Source organism: Fringilla coelebs (assembly GCF_963513975.1).
Source record: "Fringilla coelebs genome assembly, chromosome: 7".
In the NCBI taxonomy this organism is placed as follows: Eukaryota; Metazoa; Chordata; class Aves; order Passeriformes; family Fringillidae; genus Fringilla; species Fringilla coelebs.
In genome coordinates, this window is record NC_140035.1 from 11,097,202 (window position 1) to 11,109,419 (window position 12,218).

The 12,218-nt window shown below is 39.3% G+C and overlaps 1 protein-coding gene across 1 annotated transcript in view; it reads right to left on the reverse strand.

Moving 5' to 3' along the window:
- SLC49A4 (solute carrier family 49 member 4) overlaps positions 1-12,218 on the reverse strand; it is a 64,516-nt gene that overhangs the window by 11,992 nt on the left and 40,306 nt on the right. Inside the window, exons 5-7 of the mRNA XM_084208950.1 lie at positions 8,077-8,185; positions 7,385-7,452; positions 2,400-2,527 (exon numbers count right to left, since the gene is read on the reverse strand). Coding sequence (XP_084065076.1) covers positions 2,400-2,527; positions 7,385-7,452; positions 8,077-8,185 — 305 coding nt within the window. The remainder of the gene's footprint in view (positions 1-2,399; positions 2,528-7,384; positions 7,453-8,076; positions 8,186-12,218) is intronic.

Below are 12,218 nucleotides of genomic sequence, written 5' to 3' on the forward strand. Positions count from 1 at the left end.
CTTGGCAGTCCACTGTCAACACTTGCCCACTGATATGCAGAGTGACTTCCACCTGTACCAGCTATCACTGATCACTTCCAAAAGCTGCCAGCCCACACTGCCAGCCCACAGCCTGCATTTGACCTCCTAGATTTGTACTCCAGTACACTCTACATCTCAAACTTTTAATTAAAAGGAGAAGACTAAAAAGAAGTTCATCCAAATCAATTCAAATGTACCGTTTCTCCCAATTACTGTGAATGCAGAGGTCATCATCATGTTGCATCATTACACTGAGGAATAATCTACCATGAAGTCCTATAAATTAGCTTAAATAGCTTGTGTGTTTTCATCCATAACAGCATATTTCATAAAGATATAGCACTGCTTTTCTGTGTACAAGGAACTAAATTGAACAGGCACATTACATCTATTTTTTAAGAACTTTAATGAGAAAAGCCTGATATGAACCTTCCCCCACCACATATCTATGAAATTTAAACAGAAGAAAAAAGAGATCTGATTTTCTGGCTGCACATTAGACTTCGATACTTCAGACTGCCTTTTTTTTGTTGTTGTTGTTTTGGTTTGTTTTTTTTTTTTGTTTTGAGGAATGCACCACATTCCTGGCACTTCTATTCAAAACAAGCTTGTGTTTTAAAGAAAAGGGTTCAGTGTTTACAGTGGCATATATAAGAAAAGCACTGACAGAAAAATCTGATCTATAATTACAACTTAATCTAAGGAATCAGCCACTTTAAGATAAATGGTATTTGCATGAAAAGTACAACCCAATCCCTATATTTGAATCAAGGGATGCTAGTTTAGGACACTATATATCAAACCTCAAACACCCTACCTACTTTTATGTCCTGACAGTGGATGACCTTTCCAAAAAAAACCAGCCCAATGAAACTACCTGCTATGAAAAAAAAAAAAGAATTCTTATTGAACCTATGTTGCATGCCGAATTCTTTACAAAAAACCAATAAAATAAACTCAGAGAGAGCTCCATCAGTTTTGTTTTGGAACGCTGGTGAGTACGTACGTAATGACTTTCCCCTCTTGAAACGTTTCTGCTTCATTCTTATGCATAGACTTGAAGGGTCATTTATGTGTTTGGTTTGTTGCATCAATTCAGAGGATAGAGTTACTGTAAAAATTTACATTACTGCAGGCTTGTAGTGATGAAGCAGGCAAGCATGAGAAAAAAGCTTTTATTGCTTTTATTTTAGATTTGATGGAAATGTGTAGTCATTTAGTATGACAACAGCCATCATGAAATTTGATTTATTTATTGATTAAATTATGTTTTATTTAAACAGAATTTTTGAAAGCATTGAAATTTCAAGATAAAGCACAAATTTGACCTATCCATCCAGATGGTGTTGCTCCTGAATTGATCATGTATTTCAATTTGCTGTACCCACTTTAGTTTATAGTTGTGACATTTGCAGTGCACCAAGGACACTTACTGAAACTCAGACTTAATTTGAGTAAAACACTACTCTATATACTACTCTCCCCACCAAACTCTTTTATTAAAAATAGGCAAAAAAAAGTTTTCATTTCTCCTAGAATGCATTGCTTGTAACAGAGATGGCCCTTCATTTAAAATTAATTTAGAGCATTCTTTACTAAATAAATAAATTTTTGAACCTTGATGGCTTAGGTTTTACTGTAATTTGCTACTCTGTTGACGGTCTTGGAATTACAGGTGCATCAGCCCTTTGGTGCAGATAATAAGGTGAAGGACAGATTTTTAAGAACTAAGCAGTGCTAGCTTTCAACTAAGGGTACAGCTCACTGACAGCCCAACTAGACCTCTGAGCTTTTCCCCCACTCCTGCCAACTGCTTTTTTTCCTCTCTTTTTGAGGCGCAGGCTGAGTTAATTTTGGGCTGGAAGGGTTCCCTCAACCTGCATGCAGGTGCAAAAATAGAGGACAGCACTGTGCAGGGACAGATTTAGATGGCTGAAAACACTAAGGGTCACCTTGGTTTGAAATGCACCATGTGTTTCTAATAACTAATGCAAGTTTCAAACCCCTAAATTCCCAGACATGTCACTGTTTCTTACATACAGCACTATTCTCATTCATCTGATTTTTCTTGATTTATTTCTCACTTTGGTTATTCCAAAGGACTCAAAAGCAGAAAAACACTTAGTCTCCAAATCAAATTTAAATGTGTATTCAGCATTCCTGTTATTGGGTTTTTCAAGTTTTTAATCTTTTTATTGAATTATTCAAAGCACTGAAGATATTTCAGGTTCAACAGACTTTCTAAACAGTTTTTTTTTGTCTCAGTAATACTACTATATTACTAAATATACCAAACCAGGTTATAAGATATTGAAGACTGTAAATATATGCCTGCAATATCAATTATAAAGAATAGGAATTAAAATCAGTGTCAATACCTGTAGTTAAAGGCAGATGAGTGACAGTAGTTAGACAGGTGAGAGTGAACCAGGTTGATGCTAATGTAGCTCCAGATAAAAGCAGCAGCAGTATGAACTTCAGCATGCCCCTGATAAAATCTGCAAATCTAAAATACAAACACACATGAGAGCAGTACAAACGCCGATTTTCATATTATTTAAATGTGATGCTTGACAATTAATTCAGTATATCCTCATTAAACATTCTGGAGACTATAAAAACAATTCAAAAGCAATTTCTCATTTTCAGAAATAGAAAAAAGGTATTTTTATAGAATGGTGATATTTCTAGCTGCCAAGCTGAAGACCCATGGATTTTTTAGCTGTCACAAAGTAACAACCAAACCAGAGCAATTCTCAAGCAATTCTCAAGGCATCACATGAAAACACTGGAAGAGAGTTTTTTTTCCCTTCTGCATTTGTTGGACACAATATCTCACCACTACTTCCATCACTGTTTTGTCAGCATTTGCCAGTCTCCCTTGGCACACACAGAGCTCCATTAGCATATGAGGAGGCTGCCGCGTTTCATTCAAGACATAGTTAAGTGTCAAGATTCATTCCTGTGGGAAATGGAAAAACTCCAAAAAAGTCCAAAGAATCCCTAGTTGAAGATGACAAGGAACAGCTTCTGAACCCTTGGATGCATTGGTGATGAAGCTCATGGTGATTTAGGCAAGGAAGGAACTCCTTACACAGGGGATCACTCTGCCAGTGGCTGTTTTGGGTTGAAAAGTTCCAAAAACCACAAGCTTGGTGCTGTGCCTCTTCTACACAGACCCTGCTGACAGACTGGGGTAGGATAGCCCCACAAGTCCTTGGGAAGTCTGGCTGTTATACAGAGGGTATTATGATATTTATACCACCTGATGGTACCATTGCTTTTCTCTTTTTTTTTCCTTTTTCTTTCAAGGAGACAGAATGAGCAGCGCTTATGTGGCATAATTATCGGTGCAACTGCTCTTTTCAAAGGGGATGTCAACCGAACTACTGGGAAAGATATATTAGAAAAGGCAATGTCATTTGTTCATGAGTAATTTTCTATGATCTCCTGCTTAGGAGATGTGCTTTTGGGATGGACAGGTTAGGTATGTATTTCTAAAGCATATCTTCTGCCCCCTCGACAGGCTCCTACCTTGATTAGGCTAATGGCAGCATAATCCACCTAGGTTGGTCCATGATGAAATTTGTCTGTCTTACCAGCTGCCTTCTCTGCCCTGACAAAGATCACTCTATAAGCACATACCTTATAGCTTACTTGATAAAACAGGAAATGCTGCCAAAATTTTGACAACTTCCAAATATAGCATAGGAGATGTAGGAGTAATGCACTCAAACACTCTGCTCCCCCAAACCGACTTCTTTCCTTGTATTTTGATTCTCCCCATGCCTGAATTCCACATTGAATTTAGCAGTGAGCAATTCAATAAGCACTAGTGGGAGATCAATGCTGCATATAATCTGAGAAGTTTATGACTGCAGTGTTCAAGTGGCTTATGCATTCATCTCCAATAGCCAGAGGTCAGCTGCTACTGGTGGATTGTTTTTCTGACAATCCAATTGAGGAGTCAGGATCACCTCACTGGTTTGCTGGTGAGTTTCTTTAATTATTCTTTGGGATCACTAGGGTCAAAATCAGCAATTTTAAAAGCTTTGGAGAAGCATCTCAAAGGATAAACTTCCAGCTTATTCCACAGAGACTCCTGCTTTGCCTGCTGGCAGACAACATCACTGTCCTTACAGGCAAGGGCAGTGATGTAGATCCTGTCTAATGAAACAACGTGAGAAATATCAGCCTTCTGGGAGGGACATTCACAGACTACAGGTCTGGGGGTGATCTCTAAAGGATCCTTGGTCTCTATCCCACCACCAAGGATATGTGGGGATGAGAGGCTGATATGCATCTAATCTATTCATGACAGCTAAGTGGAGAAAATACCTACCTTGAACAAGCAGCTGCCACTCTTCCTGACACAAAGATCCCATTTTGGGTAGCAGTGTACTCCAAAGAGCTCTCAGAACTCCAAAAGGGTCAAATGGACCCCAAAGTAAAGGTTTATTTAGCTATTGGATTCAGCCAGCAATAGAAATAATTGAAAAAAGATGACTAATAATCTAGTCTGAACTTGGTAATTGAAGGACTTCAGTTTCTTGTCTGGTTACAGGAGAATAAAGAAGACTTTAAATCTAGTCTACTCCTCATAATACTTGCTTTCATCAAAAAATATGAGAAATTACTTTTATCCTCAGACCTTGTACCAAATTTCAAACCTCTGTTCTGTATAAATCCTTCTACTTCACCTAGCATGTAAGGGGTTGCCTGCAACTGCTAAAAAAGTAGGCACAACAGGAGAGAAGGTGTATACTCTGCCAGATACACACCTCTGAGCCTACTGCTGGTAACAGTCTCCAGCCTCCCAGCAGATCCAGCCCTAGGTTGTATCCTACAGTTAAAATCACAAACCTGCACTGCTGACAACACTGTCCTGTTGCTAAGGAAATTATCACCATGCCGTAAAGTTTCAGCATTTTGACTACACTGCAGGCTAGAAGCAGGAACTGAAACTGAGCTGCAGAGGACAAAACCTCAGAAATATCTATGATCCTTGGCAAATGTGGGGGAAAAAAAAAATTAAAAAATCTGAGAAAAGGGAATAGATTTATGTCTCCATGCAATTATAGGAATGCTGCTCTTTGACACTGCTTTTCTTCAAACTAGTAGAATTTGAAAGCTGCCAGCAAAGGGTACAGCACCTACCAGCTGCCCAAAATAGGCCAGGCTTTTCAATGATAAAAATGCATCAAACACATTAGCTAAACATGTAAGCTCATGGCTATCAGGACAGCAGTGGGTGGAGAGTAGAAGGATTTATGTATAATGCTGAGAGAAACTTGCAGCATTTTGAAAATTAGATAGATAAACAAATTTCCAAACTGGGCATTACTTTAAATACAGATGATTTAACACCTACTGTGATGTACAGGACCTAATGCTTCAGGGCAAGGCTCAGGTTGTTAAAAATTCTAAATTATAGAATCTGCATTGACAAAAATGGAAGGAGCAAATTCCTAAGATGCACCAATTTTGCTTTAACAAATTAGCAGAAGAAAAAAAAAGGAAAAAAAAATCCACCCCAAAACTAACAGCTCCTTGAGAGGTGGTTAAGGGAGAGAGCTGCTTGCTTGGCAAATCACAGTTCTGACACTGAAATATATCAACTTGTCAGCTTTGACAAGAATCATTACTTAATTTTCCTAATTACAACTTTCAGCAGATTACAGTCAGACTCATCATTGATTCAGCCCTACACAGATAAATGCTGAATAGGCCTAGGAGGGAGAGTCATCCATCAGAAGTGACAAATCACCTCCTCCCTCCCTTTCTGTATGCAAACCCTCCCATCTGAACTGTGCATCGCCCAAGTTAGAAAGACATATTTGGAGACAGACTGTTGGTATTTCTTAAATTTACTAAATGCTACAAAATACAGGTATTCAACAAGGCTTGAAATCAATTTTGAAGCAGTTAAAGGGACTGCCTGCATTTCCTGGCAGTATATTAAATAAATGAATCTACCATAAAGACTGAGATTTGCATGCTGACATAGAGTTTGCAGATTCTCTCCTAGTAAAGTTAAGTCAGCTTCTAAGCTCTACTATTGAAATGCTGCAAATATACTAGAGATTAACTCATGATGAAAAATGGCAGTGTACCTGCTTCAACATGTAACCTATGGCATCTGTGTCATTTGCAGCAGTTGCTTTTAAACATCAATTCTCTATACAGAGAAGACATTGTATCTGAGCCTGGCTAATCAAAAGCAACTCTTTTTAGAGGAAATCAGGGCATGAACTTTGTTTGGCTAGATGAAGTCCTTTGGCCTGCATCTGGAGTGGACGGGGGGGAAGCAGTTGTTTCTTTTCCCTAGGTCAGGAGTTTTTCCCTCTCTCTGTTGCAGTTGCTAGGCAGCCTGCAAAATGTCAGGATGTGAAACCTCACATTTCTTTATGCACTGTGTACTCTGATGAAGCACAGCAAGTGAAAACAAGAGAGTTTCAAAAAGAAAAAAAGAGTCCTAAAAAGATCATTCTCTCCATCCACAACACCATGATGATGCAACAGCAGCAGATATCTGCACATGGAGTCTAAAGAGTGGACACAGAGAAGCCAGGACGATGCTCAGATATCCCAAAGCAAGGGGAACATGTCATTGGTTTTAATCACATAATAAACTCACTGCTCCTAAAAGACTTTTTCTCCCTCCCACCATCCCTTTTCCTAAAGGGGACCTAAATGAATGAGAAACAGCAGCCTTTTGGAAGGGCAATCCTTTTCTTGCTGTTCCACTCCCCATGTCATCGGTTTTCCTGATGGCCAGAGACAGCTGTGTCTGGGTTTACAAAAACCATACAGACACCCATACTATGTACCCATACCCATAGGATACAGCAGAAAATAGCTAGGCTATGCAGGAATCCAGAGACCTGCCCAAAATGGGCCCAGATGAATTTCTCTGTGGAGGAACATAATGTTATTGTGGGTAGGCTGCCTGTGCTACATTCCCTATATCCTTTTGGGAAACAATATGCCCAAAAGTGTTAATGGAAGGAGACAGAAAATAATTTCTTCAATGCTTTCCAAATGTGCTACAATGAGGTTCTCCCCCCTCATACCAGGCAGCTGAATCCACCAGAGCTGTCTTTAGAAGCAGAATACAGGAAGCCATTGTCAGGAACAAGAATCTGACTTCCAAATTCAGGTATATGCATGTGGAGTTCTCAATCCCCAGCAACCCCTAAAATGGTATGAATTATTGCTTTACTAGAAACACATTATAACCCCAAAAGGAATTTTCCATTTCAAGTTTCTGAAAGACGAGAGGAAACAAGTTCTGTTCTTAAGAGGATAAACTAAATGACAATCACAGTTGAAGAAATGGAGAAGGACCTGTAATTATTCCTACCTTGCCATTGCTATGCCAACAACACAACCTCCAACTATAGACCAAAATCCAATCCAGCCTGCATCCACCTGACAGGGAAAAAAACCAAAACAAAACATAGAGAAGTGCGTTAAAGCTCAGAAAATAAGATGATGTTGCTTTCAAAACAAGTGTTGTGCAGGAGCTCCAAACTACTAACAACAGCTCTCTACAATAATCTGAAGTGCAAGGCTTTTTCTGGGAAAGGAAATAAATTCACCACAAGAAAGTAAGACCAAGTAGTCTATGCCCTAAATGTGACCTCTCTTTATGGAATCTGAGTAATGTCCTCTGTTATTTTATAATACTCTATCAAAAGCTTAGAAATCATCTTCTCCCCACTTCATCTTTTCTACCATGCATACATTATTTTCTTTCACTAGAGATGCAGCAGACAACAATACTCCTATTTTTTTACCTACTTCTTCCTTTTTGTTAACAGGCATGTACAGTTCGGAAAACACTCACCACTGATGGAGAGTCAGCAGGGAGAGTTTTGACAGTTTGGGATGCCAAAGCTACAGTTCATTTTCTTTAAAATTTCACGGATTAAAATGGTCCATATGTATTAATAGCAATTTAAAAACAAAAACCTGATAAAACTGCATGCTAGTGCAAAATAAAAACATGCCACTTACAAAATAGCTGCTGATTATCAGTCAGGAGATTCTTACCTGGCTTACATGAATGGGTGTTAATATCAAATCCAGAACACCAGACCAGCCAGAGAAAACACCCAGTGGTATTGCATAGGCCAAAGCAATCATCAAGAATCGGAAATTGCTGTGAAAATAAAACACTGCCATTAGCCTCAGCTTATATTAAAAATTGCACCAAGATTAGCCAGGAGAGTAAATCACACCCTAGAATCCATATTCTGCCCATCAAGAAAAACAGCAAAGGTTTGAAGCAGGAGTGAGCCAGGGAAAACAAGAAAGGTATCCAGCCATGCCACTGAATTGCTAGTGGCTGATATGTTACCACCTTAGCAGTGATAACAGAAAAAGCCAGTCTCTCCACATAGTTCAAAGATTTCTGTAACACGCTGGGCTCATATGTTTCTCATTTCTGCAAGCAATTCTCCCATGCATTGGCATGGGCAACCTACTTAGCCTAAGTGTATGTTAGGAATAATAAGCACTAATTTAAAAGATTAAAAGCTTATTTCAAAAATAAAATCAGATTCATCCCTCTTGAACTGCACTCAAAAGATCAAAAAAAACCCCAAGCCTGTTTTAATTCTCTTTATTTTGGTGAAAGGCAAGGAAGGCTCTGGAAATGAAGCAGATACAATTGCAAGAGTGGAAAATTTTGACAATTTGAACTGGCAAAAACCAGAGACAGATACAATACTCTACTCTAAATAGTCAACATATATGCTTTTCCCCCCAATTATTCAACCTTTAATATTCAGTGAAGGGGAAACAGTAAAAGCTGTACCATCATCTTTAATGTATAGAGCTAAACAGGAATTTAACCAAAGATTTCCCCCACTCACCATAACTGAAAGCAAATGTGAAATCCTTGCTAAGAGACATCCAAGTTTTCCTCAAAAATGTCTCAAATGGGAAAGAAAATATACTTTGGAATCTGAAATAGCGATATTTTAAACTGAAGAGATTTTATGGTGATTCCAAGGTCAGTTATCCCATGGGATATCTGTGTAACCTGAAACATGGCTCCCTCTGGTCTCAAACAATTTACATAAAATTGATCCTGATCAGTACCAGTTCCTTGGCAAGCAGTGGCAATTGGATAGCACACAGTTACAAAAGCCAAGAGGGAGAGAGAGATTCAATTACTCTCCAAAACATTTGTAAGTTTGCAGCTTACGCTGTTTTAGTCCCTTAGATGTTCCACACACAACACAGCAGCCAGTGCTTTTTGCACTGTTCTTTTTCACACATCCTCTTCTTGAATAACACATTTCCATCCCATGAACCTATGCTCCGCTTTCAATATCATTCGTGTCAGATTTATCTTTTAATGCAAAGAAAAACAACACTCAAACTTTCAGCTCTTCTATACATGAGTTACATTTCTCCGAATGCTACTGTCTTCTTGACAGCTTTTCTCCTTTTTTAAGAATGCCATACTCTTATCCTAGTCTGTCTTGTATCACCTTGGCATTTGATGTTGTTTAATACTATCCATGTTAAAGCCATTTCAACATATGCCGAATAAAATAAAAGGGAATTTTGCATGGACCTTATACAGCCATATTGTTGATTGCTAAGAGGAAACAAGTCTGAATGCAGTGTTCTGAAATGACACTTGGTGAATATTCAAAATCTTTGGCTATCTGGACCTCAGCTTCATTAATGAGCTACTTTTGAGGGAGAACTTTGCTCTTTACTTGAGCAGTGTTTTCTTTGGTGTATTTGTTTTCTGTCACTCAAGCAACAAGACAGACTGTGACGTGAGATAGCTGCTCTGTGCCACATCCAACCCCTAGTACCAATCCTACAGTAACAGCTCTGCATGATGACAATCTCCAGGGACAGAGCCTTCTCCCCTGCCTCCCTCCCCAACAAGGAAGGTGACTGGGAGAAAGGGAGCCTGGCAGTGACAGAGACTCTGATCACCAGGCATCATTCTGCCCCCTTGCCCAGCAATACCTCGTGCTGGCTAAAGCCAGTCCAAACACACATCTTCAATAGCAGCTCCACTTTTCATGGCTCCAGTCACTTGTGCACAGCTTTTGCAATTTTGCAATTGCTCCACTGAAAGTAGAAAAATGTGCTGTCTGTCACACCATCAGCTGTTGAACCCACACTGTTTTCCATCCTATCAGCAATGACAGGATATCAGAATTAGCCTCCCTGTTAAACCATTCTGCTGGGATATGAATTGATTTTTTTTCTTCTGTTTTTTTCAGAAACCTAATGCCACTAGGATCTGTAAGACAGGCTGGTTCAGAGGGGAGCCCCATCAAAGTCAGTCATCATTTTCAGAGTAACTTTGACAGTGCCTATTAACATCAGGCACATTCTGAGCAGCTTCCATTACTGGATGGTGTTGTTGATGAAAGTGTCATTAAAGCAATAATGATGCATAAAATCCCTGACACAAAATTTCAAAATTGCTTACATAGTCCCTAGAAAATATAAAAGCCATGTAACTGACTAAAAGTATCTTATTCCTTCAAAACAAAAATCACAACACATTTTTTTTAAACGCAGGTTTTAATGTTTCTAATACATTTACTTGTACTCAATTTTTTTCCATTGAAGTTTGTGGAATATCCTGAACTGGGGAAATAAAAACAAGTCATATTTGCTTCACCCAAGAAACTGAGATGGGCACCACACATTTTTTAATGGAAATTCAAACTACACTTGTCACAGTGTGTGATAGACTGTTAAAAGATTTGGGCTTAGCTCCCAATCCATGATCAATCTGTTGTCTCCCACTGCAGACTGAGAGAGCTGGTATCAGGAGATAATGAGACATCAACTAATTGTTACAATCTGTCAGAAGGAGGAACCCTCCAAATCAGAAGGAAGAATCAAGGTCCTAAGAAAGTCCCCCAAAAAGGGCTCACGGGGGATGGTTGACCTCTGTTGATGGTGTAAGAACTCTGCAAGAAGCAGCTCATGCAGCTCATGTAGAAGACTTGCTAAAGGACCTGAAGGCATGAAGGAGTGTGGGAGTTGCAAGGATGTGATAGATCCCCTTGGTGTCCAAGGAAAAAAGGTCAGTGACTTCAATGGTAAAGTTATGCTATGTTGCTTTATTTTGAAGTAATAAAACTGCAGCTTGGTGGAGAAGACAGGAAAATTATGAACATCTCAGTTCTCATGCTTGTATCTGGTGCATTGCTGGGCCAGCCCACCAGCTCACACACATCCTGAATGCCTTACACACACTCTTACACCAAAGGGTAAGTCTACAATAAATGGAAATAATGAGCTACCTGAAGGTAACTCATCTGCTGGTTACCTTCAGTCTACACCACCAAGTCTAAAGAAAGGCTCTCTAAGACAAGATGAAGCCTAGATTAGGCAGGCAACAGATCTTAGAAGCCTAATGAACCAGATGATGGATTTCTCTTGAAGCATGGCAGATAGCATTTTCTTTCATAAAACTCCCTTGCATGACAGATTGTTACTGAACAGCTCCCCAAGATAAGTGGGTTTAATGATGAACTGTTGATTGTTTCATGTACAGAGGAATGAAAAAGTGCCTTTGATAAAGGGTAGCATGGAAGAATGCAAGACCCGAGGGAAGAGAGATAAAATTATCTACCTGTCCACATTTTAAAAAAGCCCTCTTGGCTCTTGGAGACACTATACTCACTATTGAAAAGTCCAGTTTGTTTTCTTAAGTTTCATTGGTTATTGGTAACAGTAAGCCAGCTTTGCTGTTTACATCCTGACCTTACCAGTATCTCAGGTCCACTGTTTACAACACTTTGAACACGGAATCTAATGGTTATAAAACTCCCAAACGGAGCACTGTCAACTAAAAATTTATATTTCACCTGCGAAGCCAGTTGCTGTTTGGATTTCTGTTCAACAGCAACATTTTTACAACACAGCCCTCAGGCAGGGTCTAACGGCACATCAGCTTGGGTGCAGAACAGCATTATTGTGTGTGATAAGTGTCCTTAAGGGAACTGCTATTTTTTAATACCCTCACTAGGTCACTTAGCAGACTAACCACCCAGCTGTACTCACACCTCCCGAGTGCCAGCCTGCTCCAGGATGAACACACAGAATTAAGCATCTTGCCAACTATTTACTCCCCCAAATGAAAAAAAAAGCCTCCAAAAACAGAAGAAAACCCAGTGACAAGGGATGAGTTGTTTTCACTG